This window comes from Pangasianodon hypophthalmus, chromosome 8 (assembly GCF_027358585.1).
Source record: "Pangasianodon hypophthalmus isolate fPanHyp1 chromosome 8, fPanHyp1.pri, whole genome shotgun sequence".
In the NCBI taxonomy this organism is placed as follows: Eukaryota; Metazoa; Chordata; class Actinopteri; order Siluriformes; family Pangasiidae; genus Pangasianodon; species Pangasianodon hypophthalmus.
In genome coordinates this window covers 3,191,213-3,208,755 of record NC_069717.1, presented here as the reverse complement: position 1 = coordinate 3,208,755, position 17,543 = coordinate 3,191,213, and the positions used below count along the sequence as shown (strand labels likewise).

The 17,543-nt window shown below is 41.0% G+C and overlaps 1 protein-coding gene across 5 annotated transcripts in view; it reads right to left on the bottom strand.

The window, feature by feature from the left end:
* Positions 1-1,039: 1,039 nt before the first annotated feature.
* The window catches only part of acsbg2 (acyl-CoA synthetase bubblegum family member 2), a 32,379-nt gene continuing 15,875 nt past the window's right edge, over positions 1,040-17,543 (bottom strand). For 3 of the 5 annotated variants that reach the window (XM_053235910.1, XM_053235907.1, XM_053235908.1), the window contains exons 4-15: positions 14,720-15,006; positions 13,082-13,170; positions 12,308-12,428; positions 11,617-11,697; positions 11,335-11,484; positions 11,033-11,203; positions 10,375-10,556; positions 9,984-10,226; positions 8,999-9,216; positions 8,181-8,320; positions 5,627-5,873; positions 1,040-3,934 (exon numbers count right to left, since the gene is read on the bottom strand). In XM_053235910.1, coding sequence (XP_053091885.1) covers positions 3,816-3,934; positions 5,627-5,873; positions 8,181-8,320; positions 8,999-9,216; positions 9,984-10,226; positions 10,375-10,556; positions 11,033-11,203; positions 11,335-11,484; positions 11,617-11,697; positions 12,308-12,428; positions 13,082-13,170; positions 14,720-15,006 — 2,048 coding nt within the window. In that variant the 3' untranslated portion in view covers positions 1,040-3,815. The remainder of the gene's footprint in view (positions 3,935-5,626; positions 5,874-8,180; positions 8,321-8,998; positions 9,217-9,983; positions 10,227-10,374; positions 10,557-11,032; positions 11,204-11,334; positions 11,485-11,616; positions 11,698-12,307; positions 12,429-13,081; positions 13,171-14,719; positions 15,007-17,543) is intronic. The other 2 variants (XR_008302149.1, XM_053235909.1) reach the window with 2 other exon arrangements.

Genomic DNA, 17,543 nt, shown 5'->3' with positions numbered 1-17,543 from the left:
TTTCTAATTGAAATATTTCCTGTAGTGCACACATGATGTCAAAATCTCTGAATGAAAATACGTGGCCTTTCGCAACAGCTGAGACACTAATATTGCTAATAAACCAATTTTTGTTTGTATTGATTATCTCAGTAATTCCAGATAAAATTATGCTTATAGATCACGATTAAAAGCATTTTTTATGGAAATTGGACCACTAAATTGGTCATTTTGATGTAATTTTTGTAATTACATGACCAAAAATTTCCTAGAATGTAAGACTGGGTAGTAACAGTTCCAACATCTGTATAACATTTTACAGTTTTTGACCTGAACTGAAGCCTTTCTGCCTTTTTTTTGCTCAAACACAAATAAAATTAAACAAAATTTAGCAGAAAAGCAAATTCACTGAAGGGGAAAGGACATGCAACATGAGAAGCTGCTACTTTCCCTTCGCATCGACTTTTGCTGCATTCCTCTAATGCATTCCTCTAATTCATCTAATTCCTCTGTGACCCGGGATTCCAACCTCGGACTTGGAAAAATCAAAGAGAATGCTCCTTAAACTTCGGGACAGTCTCCTCAACCCCGAGCTCAGCAAGTGACGGCAAATCAAGATGGCTGCTCAAAGCATCAACAGTAAACAAAGTAGCACCTCTTACCTTTAAATGAGTTATACTGTATATACTTGTATTAGCTTTAGATGAATATACAAGTTCCCTCTTCTGACTTAAGTCTTACCTCAGAAGAGGGAAGTCGGAACTTCCTCGTCATCTTTGACCTTCATACAAGGTCACTGTTTACTGTTGATGCTGTGAGCAGCCATGTTGATTTGATGTCACTTGCTGAACTCGGAGTTGAGCAGACCGTCACACGTTCCCGAGTAGGAATTCCGAGTTAAGGGGGGCGTTTTCTTTGTTTTTTCCTGGTCAGTCTGGGAATTTTGACTTATGACCTTTAATCGCATTCATTTGTCTTGGGAATTCATAAAATCTCACTCTCTACCTCAACAATTTCTACACAAACCACAACAAAAACAAGACAAACAGCCAAGAAAAGCTTCAGTATGTCAGATTTTAATCTCTTAGAACTGTACAGATTTATTTCCTCCACACTGCTGTATATCACATGCCAAATTATCAAAAGCAGATTCTTCATATTTGCGTCATGTCCGAGTTTCATTTCTTGAAGTCGATATTAAAATGAAGTGAGAGCAGCTGTTCAGTTGCTCATGTGATAAACACACGCACGAGACAAATCAAGCATGAAGGTATTTACAATATTTAACAAGTTCACGACAATTTGTTAGGCAATATTATAATAGTAATAATAAACAACAACACAAATCAGACCCTGCATATGAACATTTGAACATTGGAGCATGGCTGAAAGGAAAAAAAAAAAAAAAAAGCAACAAAATATTCATGGCTTAAATGGTGTGATTTCTTGGCTTTAAATCTGCTGCTGGTGAAAGATCCGTGAAACCAGAGCAGCACACGAGAGAGGCAATAAATAGTGCAAAAACATCATCTGACCTGAAAATCCCTGCTGTTTTCACTGGCATGAATTCAGAGAGTCAGAGAACCAGACTGATTTTCATTCTCTACGCTGCTCTCAATGCCACACACACACACTTTTACATTTATTAGAACCTCATCAACATCTTCAAACAGGAAGAAATCAGGGGGGAAAAAATCATCATGAAGATTTAAACAAAGATGATCAATTTTAGATTGTCTGGGTTCTTAGCGTAAAAGTGTCCCGTTTTGACAGGAAAACTGTTGTACATAGAACCTTTAACCTTTAACACGTCTCTTTAATTCAGAGAAAACATTCAATTTTTCTAGAATAAAAAAAAAAAAAATCACATTTTATATTTTTTTTTTTTACTTTTCATTTCATGACAAGCTTTAAGAGACTGCGCTTTAAAAAAGAGTTCCTCAAGGGTTCTTTGGATAGTTAATGTTTCTGTCTTTCTACAGGGGTTCTACTTGGAACATTTCCGGAAATTTTCCAAAGGCTTTTCTTTCAGAAAGATTCCAAGTAGGACCCATGGAACTCCTATAGAACCCTACACGACAGGTTTTCCCTCTCAGAAAGGTTCCTCAATGGTTCTTTGGATTGCTAATGGTTCCAGCTTCCTAACTGGGTCCTACTTGGAACCTTTCTGAAAGTTTCCAAAGATTTTCCCTTTCTGAAAATTTCCTTGAGGGTTTTTATAGTCGGTGGTTCCAGATTTGTAGTTCGGTTCTACTTGAAACATTCCTAAAAGTTTCCAAGTAGAACCAATCCAATTTTTATAGAACACTTCAGCAAAGGTTTTTCCCTTTCAGAATGATTTTTCAAGGGTAACTAGGTTTCTACTTGGGACCTTTCTGAAAATTTCCAAAGGTTTTCCTTTTCAGAAAGTTTCCAGGTAGAACCCATACAACTTCCATAAAGCACTACACCTCACGTTTCCATTTCAGAAAGGGTCTTTGAGGTTTATTTGTATGGCTAATGGTTCTAGCTTCCTAATTGGATTCTACTTTTAACATCTGAAAGTTTCCAACAGTTTTCCCTTTCGGAAATTTTCCCAGTTGAATCCATACAACTTCTGTAGAATCCTACACCAAAGGTTCCTCAAGGGTTCTTTGGATTGGTAACAGTTCTAGCTTCCCAAAGAGGAATTTTCCAAATAGATCCCATACAATTTCTATAAAACCCTACACCAAAGGTTTTTTTCCCCCTTTCAGACAGGTTCCTAGAGGGTTCTTTATATATTCAATGGTTCCAGCTTTGTAATGAGGTTCTACTTGGAACCTTTCTGAAAGTTTCCAAAGGTTTTCCCTTTCAGATATTTTCCAAGTAGAATCCATACAACGTCTAGAGAATCCTACACCAAAGGTTCCTCCAGGGTTCTTTGGATTGGTGACGGTTCTAGCATCCCAAATGGGGCACTTGGAACCTTTTGGAAGTTCTGTGGTGTAGGATTCTATAGAAATGTCACAGGTTTCCCCCAGTGCAAAGTGATAAACCCTTTAGGGTGCCAGATCGAAGGAGGAAATGTCTGGAGAACCTCAGCGTCTCAGGTATGTTTTCTCCTGAATTTCTGTACATCTGGAATCGAGTCTCTTTACATTTAACACATTCCCAGTTTTTCCAGATGTCAGCAAGAACCCTGTGGAATGTTCTCAGAGAAAGATGGTGACTCTGTCCATCAAAGTATCCATCCATCCATGTAGAGAGACAGAGACAGACGTGTGTACAGAACTGGTGCTAATCTAGAAGGTTTGATTATTCCACACTCCGGAGCAATGAGAGCAGGACGAGACTGAAAAACACTCCAGTTACACACGGCTACAGCTACACACGTTCTTTTTTTTCCTTCTATTTTCCTGCTTTGGCATAAACAGAAACCATAAATAAGCAATTTATAAATAGATCCATCGTGTAAACATGAGCAGCTCGGATTCCCGAACGTTCCCGATGAATCGGCACTAAGTCTACGGCTCTCCTACAAACTTCGTCACACCTCGGAAATAAATAAATAACCGACACTACGCTTGATAAGAACTTCATGAAGCTGCTCGGCAGCGGCTCGTCAGGAGGTCGCTCGTGTTTCTTTAGCATCTCGCTTGCACATGTTTAAAAAAAAAAAAAAAAGCATAATGGAAAAAAACAAATCACAAAGGGAGGAGAGAATCAGCTGGAAAACATCAGATGGGGAAAGTTACACTCCATCACACACACACACACACACACACACACAGTCATTTACATGAGAAGCGACACAGACACAGACAGAAGGCGCGGGTATGTGTGTGTGTGTGTGTCTTTGCCCTTTGGTATGGAGTTTATTTAGGAGGCAGCGGGTTCTCAGGGTTGCTCGGAGTCACGGCCTCTTTGTAGAAGTTCTCAATTTGCTCTTTGTACATCTTCAGCACCACCGGCCTCTTCAGCTTCATAGTGGGACCTGAGAGTGGGACAGAGAGAGTGAGACAGAGAGAGTGAGACAGAGAGAATGAGAGAAGCAGAGACGAGAGAGAACGCAAACGATTAGCCTGTTTGTATATTTAACACTGAACATGTTTCCTTATTTCTACTTCCATTGCTAAAGAAGCCAAAGACACTTGCATGACTGATTACTCTTCGATCATCACGAACATATAACTTTTTTTATTTATCAGTGAAATGCTGCCACCCAGTGGACTGCTGAGGTACTGCGAAGGAGGTTGTTAATATTTCTTTCAAAACAATTCCTATAAATTATAGAACTAACCACGTACATGAAAATAATAAAGTATGCTAAGTAAATCTGGTTCCCGAGGTTCCCGGGTTGACCCTGAGCTCGGGTTACTGTCTGCGGAGTTTCTCATGTTCTCCCCGTGTGGGTTTCCCCCGGGTTCTCCAGTCTCTTCCCGCCATAAAAAACATGCTGCTAGCTGGATCGACTACTCTAGGTGTGAGTGTGTGTGTGAATGTGTACGTGCGATTGAACTGACGTCCGATCGGGTGTGAATTTTCCCGCCTTGCATTCAGTATTCCCGGGTATAGGCTCCGGATGGAGCGTGACCCGGACCGGAATAAATCGCTTTAAGATTTAAAGATTGAAGATGAATGAATAAATGAGTTTGAAGTTGCTTATTTATTCTAATTTTAAATGCAAAAACATAAAAGTAAATAAAATAAGCAAATTATCGGAGTCAGCAAAATGTAAGAATTAGGATTAGGTCAGATTTTCACTACTACGTTGAACGTTAAGTGATTTGTGTATATGAAGAGTATATGGAAAGTTTTGTGAACAGATGGACAGCCATTTTGTAATGAAAGCCAGATGTGTGTGAACTGTCTGAGAGCCGCTGTCGATCAAAACTGCTACTTAAAACGCGTACTAAGAACTAACAGGCTAGTCAGCGATGACATTAACATTCATTTATAACAACATCTGTTTACATAACTAGCTAATTTCTGCATCGAAAATAAGCTAGCTAATTTATCTAATGATTCCTTAGAACACGTGGGTCATGCTGTTATAGGAAAATAATCAGTGGGGTGGTTAACACAGCGACAGTACTGTTAACACTCTGAAGTTTGATTTATTTTCCTATAACATCATGTTCTCAAGTGTTTTATTCCTCTTATGCCACAGCAATTTGCCAACGATTCCAATTTTTTACTCATTAACGAACGATAAGTTTATTTATCCATTTATGTTTACATTTAAAGTTGTGTTGTGCACGTTGTTACCACGGAAACAATGACGTATTAGAACGAGCGCATGAACCTACTGCACTGCTGTCAGAGCTGCTGTTATAGAAAATTCATCAACAACTTCTGACCAATCAGAACGGAGAACTCAGCAGTGCTGTGCTACAACACTGGATAATAAATGCACTAATATTTAGGACGTCTTTCACCTTCGTAATAATTATTTTACAGGAATATTTACACAGGAAACGTCTCACTGCAACACTTTAACTGGCCCTGTGTCAGTATATCTGCATTTCACACAATCCTTCATTTTACAGCATGGAGAAGGAAACTTCACTTTGTGTAGAATGACAATAATAGCAGCAGCTTGGATGGGTATGAGAATGGTGTTTACACACACACACACACACACACACACAGACACACACACAGACACACACACAGACACACTGACCGAGCTCTCCTCCAGGGATGGAGAAGTCCTGATCGAGCACGATAAACTTCTGGATACGCTGGGCGTTGGACGTGGCGTTCTCGTTCACTCTGTTAATGCCGTCCTGGATGGCGGCGTGGACGAGGCGGTCGCGTCCCCCGCAGATCTCCGACACCCGCGTGGACGAGCTGCCCAACTTCCTGCACCAGTCCACAGCCTCGGGGGTGAGTTCATCCTCTGGGGCACCTGTGTCACCGTTTAACTGGCACTGAGAGAGAGAGAGAGAGAGAGAGAGACAGAGATGGAAAGAAACAGACACAAAGAGAGAGAGTGAGAGAGAAAGACACAGACAAAGAGAGAGAAAGAGAGAGAGAGAGAAAGATAGACAGAAGCACAAAGACAGGCAGACAGAGAGAGAGAGAGAGAGAGAGACAAAAAGATAGACAGGGACACATTATACCTGATTGTTTTAAAGACAAATCGGTCTTAAAATTAGCATTATTACATCATGATAGGGTGTCAAAACTTTATCAATCCCCCTGTAATGCAGTGTGTATGTGTGTGTGTGTGTGTGTGTGTGTGTGTGTAGTCAAAAAAATTTTTTTTAGAACAGTTTCAACTACAAATACCACAGGATTATCAATAGTGTAAAGAAGTGTATTTTTTGATTATTTAAAGGTAATTTTAAAGAATAAAGACTTTTTAATTCCTAAAGGTTTAGACGAGTTGAAAACTCAGCCCCACAGACATTCTGTATTTTTAACATTATTATCTGTAATCGTTTGTACAGTAGTGTGATTAACTGCTATGATAACAGGGCCAAAAATGCAATAAGGTATGATAAAATAAAGAAATGAAAAATATGTAAATTAGATGCGAGAATTCGAGAATAATGCTGTGGAATAAGGAAGGATATGATACGATATTCGTCTTTAAGAAACGTGTATTAGGTGAAAATCATCCTTCAGATCCATTTGTATAGGAACGCTGCTGCTGTCTTGTTCTTCATCGTGACTTTTCCTAGAAATTGCACTTAAACTTCCCTTTTAAAATCCTAATTAAAATCGAATTCAGCTGGAGACTGCTGTGAACGCCGAGTTCCAGACAAGCCGCTGCTCTTCAGTTTTTCTGTGATATGCTCCTTTGCATAAATACTACACATTTTTCATTTTAATAAATCACTGAGTAGGCCACAGACATGGATATGCATCTTTAGTACCAAGAGCTAATTTAACAGATCATCTAAAATAAGTGTATCAGATGAAGAAGTGAAGGTGTTATTGGTCTGTGTGAGGAAAGTGCAGTTGCTGAAATCCACCAGCAGGTGGAGACAAACAGCACATACACGAGAATGACACTGAAGATCATGATAAAGATCCAGATAGCAGCTTATCTCATATCTACTGCAGGGAATTTAATAGGCATGTAATAACTATAATGACAGTCTGTAAAGATGAGATAATTGTACAGAATTACGGTTCTCGTTATGCTTTGTGGGGCACCATAAAGCCATATCAGTAATTAGGAGTAAACAGGATTTTTGCCGTATCAGGATTTGTCCTGAGTTTGAAAACATCTCAAAACCTCAACGTCAGCAAGAAAGGTGAGCAAGGAAAACACCAGACTGAAAACATCCAGAGCAGGAATACCTCAACACGCTGAACGCTTTCCGTCGTGTTTAACTTGACTTTCAGATCAGACTAGCATTTATGATTCGAGAGGAAAAAAAATCAGCTGCTTTCCGTGGAACACGTCCACGATGTCACCCTTATATAGAACATAAACAACACACAAACAAATCTCCATGTTTGTAGCTAATTAAATAGCTACCTTTCAGCTCACACCCTCCTGCACTGTTACCATGACAACCAACGTGGATATGAGCGCAAATGCGACTTTACTCTGAACAATCGATTCACAATCAGTTATTTATAATACAATTATACCACAGTGCTGCTGAATTCTTGAATCTGATTGGACAGAAGGTGTTGATGAATTTTCTACAACAGCAGCTCTGACAGTAGTGCAGCCGCAAATCACGAATCACTTGTTCCAATACGTTATCGTTTACGCAGGGACTGCATTTATGGAATCCACATAAACGCATAAAAAAAGTGTGTAATCGTTGATCTGGTAACGTTTTCTATAAGGAAATGTTTATGTAATATTTATGGAAGGAGTCTCCAGTGTCAGTTACGTTTTTTCGATAGAGCAGTTTACGCTTTTTGGTTTCTCGGTAACGTGACAAGCTACTTTTTTTTTTGTCTTGTTACCTTCAAGAGAAAAAGAAAGGGAATGACTGCTTACTGCTGAGAACACGAACTAACTTCTTTTGCTGACGATCCACAACATTAAATGTAACTATAAATGGATAAAAAGTAGGACGTGTTGTTCTTTAATAAATAAGACAGTGTTAGTGTTGATATGTTGCTGTGGTAGAAGAGGAATAAAACACTTTGAGATGTGCTGTTACAGGACAATCAGCTTCAGGGAGGTAACAGTAACTCCGCCTCATCACACCACTCCGTCGGTGATTATTTTCCTGTAACAGCACGACCCCGAGTGGTGTACGTACCTTGATGGTGAGCAGCATGGAGAGGAACTTGCGCTTGTCTCCGATCAGCATGGCGTTGCTGATGATGGGCACGGCCTCCTTCACCGCGTCCTCGATGGGCACCGGGGGAATGTTCTCTCCTCCGGCAGTGATGATCAGCTCTGTCACACACACACACACACACACACACATACATTACTACATTACTACCACATTTTAAATACTGCAATTACAACATAGCTGTTTTTGCCTGTTTTTTTTTTTACGACATTGTGTAATAACACATTATTACAACTCGCAGCTGCTTCGGAGGCACTGATGAGCCCTTGATTAAGGGCCCTTAACCATTAATTATCCCTTGATTAAGGGCCCTTAACCCTCAAAGACATTTTCTTTTTCAATTCTGTCTCACTAATGTCACCTTGGATCAAAGTCAAAAATAAATGTACATTACGACACCTCTCCTTCGTTAATCAATTACATTTATTTTTAGCTTTTAAATGTCTTTAATTCCTTCATTTTTTTTAAACTGCACACACTGCACTGTAGTCGTTCTTTATATACAGATATCCTGGTATGAGACTTTGAGTGCAGTAGATTACTGAAGATTTGAACTTTGACGTAAATTAGCGTTAAACCGGTGGCTATAAGTGTCCATTACTTGTTAGCTACATTACATGTAGCTGCAGCGCAAAATTTAAAAAAACGTGTCCTGGCTGATCCACTACATTTACTTCTGGCTGAGCTGTTACTTTAATAGGGTCATAAACTGGTTTTATATTTATTTCTAAAATACCTTGGCTGGCGTGTGTGTGTGTGTGTGTGTGTGTGTGCGCTACCTTTGATGCGTCCTGTAATGTAGAGAAAGTTGTCCTTGTCGTGTTTGCCCAGGTCTCCGGAGTGCAGCCAGCCGTCTGCGTCCAGCGCCTCCTCGGTCTTGTCGGCCATGTTCAGGTAGCCCATGAAGACGTGACGGCCCCAGAAGCAGATCTCGCCGTTTTCATCCGAGTCGGGGTTAAAGATCTTCGTCTGGCAACCTGCAATCACCTTCCCGCAGCTGGCGAGAAAAGCGACGTGGATTAGTAGTGCAGCCTCAAATCACAAGTTTATATTAATGCACTCGTTATATTAATACGTTATCGTTTCTATAGTAACGGCTCATTCGCAGGGACTTGCACGGCAGACGCTCCACTTAAAGAGTTTTTTTTAAATAACGTAAAACGTGTTTAGGTGTTCATATGGTGAAGGTTTCTGTAAGGAAATGTTTATTTAACATTTAGGGAAGGAGTCTCCAGTGTCAGAGCTCATGGTTTCTGTGGGGTTTTTTTTTGCGTTATTAACTTCTTATTAAAGAGAGAGAGAAAAAAAAGAGGCTGGTGTGGGAGCGACTGTTTATAGCTGCTGTAACGTAAGTGAAAACTGGAATGTGTTTCATGGACGTTCCACAACATTACATGTAACTATAAATGGATAAAAATATGATCTGTTGTTCTTCAATAAATTAGAAATTGTAGTTGGCAAATTGCTGTGGTTTAAGAGGACACTTTGGGACCAGGATAAAGCGTTTAAGATAAATGATGAATGGTGTGTGTGTGTGTGTGTGTGTGTGTGTGTGTGCGTATGTGTGCGCGTGTGTGTATGTGTGCGTGTGTGTGTGCGTGTGTGCGCATGTGTGTGTATGTGTGCGCGTGTGTGCGCGCGCGTGTGTATGTGTGCACGTGTGTGTGCGCGCGTGTGTGTATGTGTGCGCGTGTGTGCATGTGTGTGTGTGTGTGTGTGTGTGTGTGCGTGTGTGCGCATGTGTGTGCGTGTGTGTGTGTGTACCTGGTGAGTCTGAGGGCCTCAGGCAGGGACATGCTGTGTGGTCCGGTGCTCTCGCTCATGCCGTACAGCTCGTACAGTGGGATGTCCAGGCTGAAGAAGAACTCCAGCGTGTCCTTGGTGATGGGCGCGGCGCCTGTGTAGCAGCGCACGCAGCGGTCTAACCCCAGCGCCTTCCTCACTTTCCTGAACACTAAACGCTTGGCCAGGCGATAGTTCAGCGGCGTGCGGGTCATCGCGCCGTTCCTGAAATGGAGGAAGACAAAACTCATCATCTCTATCTTACAAACTGAATTAAAATACAAATAGTGATAACAAACATCAAGTCTATTAGTCCTCCTTCTGGGTGTGAACGAGTGTGTGTACGAGTGTGTGTACGAGTGTGTGTACATACTGCTCCATCTTGCTCAGGTTGGTTTGCAGACCCACTTCCTTGGCCCAGGAAGCCACTTTCCGGCGCACGGTGGACGATTTGGCTCCGACTGCCTTCATCTTCTCCTGCATCTTCTCCCAGACCCGGGGGACTCCCAGGAACGCCGTGGGACGCGCTTCACGCAGGGTGTTCACCAACGAGCCCTGAGACGGTGACAGAAATACAACTCACATCCGGCATAGCAATGACCAACATGACACCTAGTAGAATTCCTGAAAAATTATCCAAGCACAGGTTCATCAAAACTGGCAAGTTTGGAAGATCAGAAAAATGTTGCATGTTTTTTTTTTTTTTTTCGGACTTCATGTCCAGTTTGGTTGAGCCTGTGTCCACTATAGCATCAGATTCCTGCTCTTGGCTGACAGGAGTGGAACCCAATGTGCTCTTCTGCTGTTGTAGCTCATTCACTTCAAGGTTTGAGATGTTGAGATGCCTTTCTGCTCACCACGGTTGTAAAGAGTGGTTATTTGAGTTACTGGAGCCTTCCTGTCGGCTCGAACTACTCTCGCCCTGTTTGAGGTGAGCATTAACTAAAGCTCTTGACCTGTATCTGCATGACTTTTTGCACAGGCATTCCTAATGAAGTGACTGGTGAGAACACACACACACACACACACACCTTGAGGGCGTCAGGCTGGGCGAAGTACGTGGCTCCTCCGACCCTCATAGTGATCCAGATGTCGACCATCTGGGCGGCGATGTGGCTGAGGGGCAGGTAGCTCACCACCACTTCCTGAGTCTCTTCTGACAGGTGGATCGTATGAGCCGTCGCAAACGCCGTCCACGTCAACTACAGCCGGGAATGAGAGAAAAAGTTTTGGCACCCTGCACTGACACTACTAGTTTATGTGGATATCGATATAGTGCTAATTAAAGTACAAAGTGTGTGTGTGTGTGTGTGTGTGTCATGGCTCAGCTCACATTATCATGGCTCAGCATGACCCCCTTTGGCTGCCCGGTTGTTCCTGATGTGTAGATCAGTGTGCAGCACTGATTGGGTTTCTGGGTCGCGATGATGTCATCAAGCGGCGCGTCCGGCTCGTTACGGCCCAGTTCCATAAACTCCTCCCACTTTGGGGGTGGAAAAAAAAAAAAAAGGCACACACCAAAAGGAAAGACCACAGGTTAGATTACACATCTTCACAGTGAAAATTTCCAAGTGTGTGTGTGTGTGTGTGTGTAGTAAAGTTAAATTAACTTTACCGAGTAAAGATTTGGTTTCTTCTCTTTCAGAGCATCTTTGTACTGGATAATAGCTTTCAGGTGAGGCAGCTTGTCTTGGATCTGAAATAAGAAACACACACAAAGGAAATGATACACAGGTCTTACAACAGAAGCACACACAGTTACATTACGCGTACACACTGGAGCAATACGTGGGTAATCAGCAGAATCTCTGCTGCTTGTAGCCCACACAGTATTTATAAGGAAGCAGAATAAAAAAACAAAAAAATCCTCCACCTACACAGTCATACTGACTCAAACTGCATACTCTGACCTAGTACTGAAGTTTATACAGTGCCTTGAATAAGTATTCACCCCCGGGTGAACTTCTGCACGTTTGTAGCTTTATCATCTATCAGGTTTTACATCTTTGACTCTTCTTTCATTCAATCATCCAACGTTCTGTCTGCGAAGTACCATTTCTTCTGTGGTGTTACATGTGCTCATGTTCATCATGACCATGTGCTGCATTCGCCCTAAACTTTAAACCTTTTCCCCCCAAATTCAGTCTAAAGTCAACAGAAACAACAGTGACTAAACCGAAACCTAATTACTAATGTGAATCGTCAATGTAGACAGATCAGATTTCAGGCAAAAATCTGACTTGTGCACAGAAGTTGTGTGTGTAATGTGAACGCAGCCTGAGATCGTGATCCTCGACCATCTTTACCTGCAGGATCTTCTGCAGCTGTTTGTGGTTCTCCACCACGAGGATGTTGGCCTGGCAGTTCTCAGCGACGTACTGACACGCGTCCGGGGAGTTGGTGGTGTAGATGCCCACAGCGAAACCTCTGTCAGACCAACACACGACTGCGTGAGTGATTCCTCAGAGGAAGTACTTATTTATAAGAAGCCATTTATTCGGAACAGTAGCTACTGAAATTCATCTATTAAATATATAAAACAAGCCACGAAGAACCGCAAATATTTGGAACTAAAGAAAAAGACAACACATCTGGCTGTGTTTAGATTTAAAAAAAAATTAACCAGAATAAATGTTGAATTATCTGATTCTATTCCTATTGTTTTTTATTCTTATTACAGAAAAAGCAACAATATTAGGAGAAAAATAAAAGTTTCAAAGTGCTAGTTATTTGGTTAAATGATAGCAGACAATACATGCACTCTCACGTACATAAATCAATATCACTTTAAATGTAAAAATGGGGCATATTTGTGAAAAATAAAATTTTATAGAAAGCTGTTATAGAAAAATAATCAACAGTGGGGTGGTGTGATGATGCAGAGTTACTGTTACTATCCAGAAGATGATTATTTTCCTATAACAGCATGTCCTGAAGTGATTTATTCCTCTTATACAACTGCAATTTACCAATGATTACAATTTTTATTTATCACGTCACATTTTTTTTGCATCAGGTGTTGTGAATTGCAGGGATGCATAGAGATATAAACCAACACACACACACACACACACACTAACCCTGCCAAGATGGCTCCAACGTCAGAGATGAACCACTCAGGAGAGTTGAAGCCCAGGATGCCGACTCCATGGTAGCGCTGCAGGCCGAGCTGTAAAAACACACAAACCACAAATATTTTCACCTGGTTAAAAAATACATGGATTGTTCTTATCAGAGTTTGTGTTATACACTTAAAAATTAGATGGAGTTTAAATGATGACTTTAGATTTCTCACTGTAACCGGCTGCATGCATGTGAAGCGGCTGAGCGGAAAACCAAAATAAATTACATCCTCTGAGGCCACGTTTTAATACACACATACACACTCGACATGTCTGTGCTTTCCTCCTGAAGCTGTACTGCACTCGCACATGACAGGTTAACAAACAGAACCGGAACAATATGTAAGGAATAAAACACTCTGGGGCTGTGCTTTTGTAGGAAAATAATCACTGACGGTGTGACGTGATGAAGAGGAGTTACTGTTCCCACCGTGAAGTTGACTAGTTTCCTAAAACAGCATGTTTTCTTTGTCTTATACGAAAACATACTGACATCCATTTCAATTTTTATTTAGTAAAGAACCACGTCATACTTTTTATCTGTTTATAGTTACATCTAACTTAATAAAAAACAGTTAGTTCCTATTCACGTCTACGTTATAAACAGTCGTTCCCTTACCAGCCTCTTTTTTCTCTCTCTTGGAGTTAATAAGAGGGGAAAAGAAAAAAACAAAAAAAAACAAAAAAAAACAAAAAAAACAACGCAGCTTGTGTTGTTACTGAGAAACTGCAAAAAGTGTGAACTCCTGAAGAGGTCAGAAAAGTTAAAGTTAACCGCCAGCTTTTCCAGCTTTACAAAGCGCTGACACTGGAGACTCCTTCCATAAATGTTAGTTAAATGTCAGCTCACAGAAAACTTCACCATATCAACGATTTTTTAATCCACGTTAATATAAACCCACGATTTTCTGCCCAGCAACCGGAACTACTTTCAGAGCTGCATGGTCTGACCAATCAGAATTGAGAATTCAATAGCACTGCGGTATAAACACGTTTCATGGACATGATGAAGTTAAAATGTCAGACGAGTGATAGGGAGACGCAGGGCTTGAATCTGTTGTGCTTCTTTTTCTCGTTGCCTCAGTTTTATTCCGCAGTGTACTAGAGGTTAATGTTCTGTTATAGCCTTAAAAGGAGCAATAAACCCACATCACGTTTGTAAATGATCCACAGAGTCGTGGTTAATCCTCTGGCGGTTTCCATTAGAATTAAAACGCTCTTAAAATTGAACTAAAATGATCACACCCGCACCAGCTGGATGTCGTTAAGATAAGATAATGGCTGAAACACAAAGTAATAAAGCTGACCTCAGCGTATGACGAGAGAAAAGAAATCAAATTTATTATCAGTGTTTAGGCAAGGCAGAGACGCTGCTGTGCGATACAGGGACGAGGATCTGTAACACCGCTCTGTGTTTGTCGTGATTATTTCCGAATAAAATCCTCCATCTAGGGTTTCAACACAATGTTCTCTGAAAAGAAAAATTCCATGAACATGGAATGATATATCAATATTTTTAAAAAGAAAATATACACTTCATGATCATGATCTCTCTCTCTCTCTCTCTCTCTCTCGTGGTCTTTTCTCCATCCTCACCTTGAGGAAGCTCTTGGCGGCGACGCGGCAGTCTCTGTAATAATCTCTGTAGCTGATCTTCTTCCACTGCTCTCCTTCTTTCCAGCCGAGTGCCATCCGGTCGCCGAATCGCTCCACGGTGCGTGTGAACAGCTGGTTCACGGTGAGAGGAGGTTCAGCCGCCGGCCCCGACTCGCCCATCCTCAGCTTCACCTCGCTGTCCCGCTGCCATGTCCACAGACTTGAGCCCGGGGCCGCAGACACGGGGGCCGCAGACACGGGGGCCGCAGACACGGGGGCTACGGGAGCTGCGGGTCAGAGGTCAGAGGTCAGACAGTCTGTACTGTACACCAAAGAAGAATTCTTATTCAAATGAATATCAGGAAGAACTTGCGGTTTAGCCGATGAACGCGATACAGATTCCGGATTATACCAAAGATAAAAACTTTGCCATGTCATAAAGTTTTCAGTAGCTTGCTAATCGGCTAGTTAGGACACGGGATAACATTTGTAAGTGCATCATGGGTAATACACATGGACCCTCGTCTCCCAGGTTTGCATCTGCCTTTTTAAATGCGCTAAAAATATTCTTTAAAAACTAGCACACACAGCCTTTACCTCTAAAACTCCCTCCAATCTGTTGTTGGATCCGAAAAGTTTAAATATTGGCCCCCAATAGCCGCATATATTCTCACATATTCCTCATCACTGTTAGCATATGTATTCAAGCAGGGAGCAGGGAGACACTGACCCCAGAGTAACACACACACACACACACACACACACACACACACACAAAGAGGAACGTATCCCAATTACTGCTGTGTTTACGCCTGATAAAGTGTCGTTCGTGTTTTTCTATAAACACTGCCTCCTGCATGTGGTGTGGTCCTGGGAGTCATCTTTATTTTTACATAAGCTGACGGATACAGAAATGTGACCCTCACTTAACAGCAGTTTAATCCAAACACTGAGACGGCCCCGAATAACAAAACCAGCTACAAACGAACCTCTAAAATGTAGTTGATATAGTGCTGTGTTTACAGGAAACCCATGAACTCGATTCTGACAGACTAAATGATTATTAATGCCTTTATAACACCAGCTGCAGCCGGTACCAAGCCTCTATTTATATTTCAGACCAACTGAAAAGGTTATTAAAAAGAGAGAGAGAGAGAGAGAGAGAGAGAGAGAGAGAGAAAATACTGGAACATTACACTTTAAATAGATAAGGAAGTGAAAATCAGTACATGGACAAGATGCACGGAGAGATACATAAGGAAAAAAAGGGAATGAAAGAAAAGAAATAAGACGAAATAAGATTGGAAAACAAGAATAAAGAAATCAAGAATTAAAAAGAGAGAGAATAGAAGAAAGTAAGCATGAATGCAAGAAAAGGAACAGCACAAAAGAAAGAAAAAACAGAGGAAATGAACTACTAAAAAAGAAGTAGAATTAAAAATAGATAAGACAGAAGGAAAGCAAGAAAGAAAGAGAAAAGAAGAAGAAAACAAATAGCAAGAATTTATGAAAAGGAACAAGACAAAAAAGCAGAATCAGGGAAAAAAGAAAGGAAAGGAATAAGACAGAAAAGGCAAGAAATGGAAAGAAACAGAAGTAAGAATGCCAAGAAATAAAGAAAGCAACAAAAAGAAAAAGGAAGAGAAAAGAACGAAAGCAAAAAGGCAAGAAATAAAAAAGAACAAAAGACAGAAGGAAAGAAAGATGGGATTTTTGAATAAGGAACAGGACGGTGGACTTCCTGCCCTCAAGCCTCACCTGCTTTAAAAAAAAATAAATAAAAAATACAGATTTATAAAGAGAGTGTGCTATACTTTTAAATGATAAAAAAATAATCCTGAAATTCCTGACCAATAAACGAGCAGGTCATGTGACCCACCGCGACACGATGACCGGGTTAAGATCTTATTCCTCGTGCCAATGTAAACACATCAGTGTGGGGTGAGAAGGGCGGAGACTCGCCGTGTTCCACTGATACAACACTGTGTAAACACTCGTCTGCAACTAAGCTAAGAGATACGTGTGTGTGTGTGTGTGTGTGTTTGTGCGCGTGTGGGGTCAAACAACATCGAGGTCTTTGTAACATTTCATTTATCAAAAGGGTAAAAAGTTCACAAAGAGAGAAACTGAACTCTCAGTTCTCCTTTCATTTTGTGATGAACCAGATTTACTGGAAGATGTTAAACGGAAAAGTGTGTGTGTGTGTGTGTGTGTGTGTTAGGGTGCTTTTCCTACCAATTTCCCTTTCCCTTTCACACACTCCCTCACAGTGATCTCATCAACCTGGAATTTTCCAACTCTGCTCTTATGCAAGTGTGTCAAATTTCAAAAGACCAAAAAAATTCTAGATTTTGGAATTTGAGCCGAGCGTGTGTGTGTGTGTGTGTGTGTGTGTGTGTGTGTGTGTTTTTTTTTTTTTTTTTTTTTTAGGTGATCTGTACATTTAGTAAAAGGCAGCTCTGTGCATTTTTGCGACCCCACACGCATTTACCATACAATAAAGCCGTGTTTAGCTTCCCCAGGTGACGTCTGTAATAAACTATCTGCATGTCCACTCTGATAAAAATCCCACGCCGTGATGGCTGCGAACCAACACAAGCAGTTGCTATCTATCTATCTATCTATCTATCTATCTTTTACTCACATATTTGCATCACGTGGTCATATGATCTCATTATTGCATTCTGAATCTATTAACAGAAAACTACAATCCATCAATTTGCATGTTGTTTGGTTTTGGTTGCTGTTTGCTCTGTCACTTGCTCCCAGATGCGAAGGCTTTTTTTAAACATTGAAGTGAAACATATACTGTTTTTTTTTTATT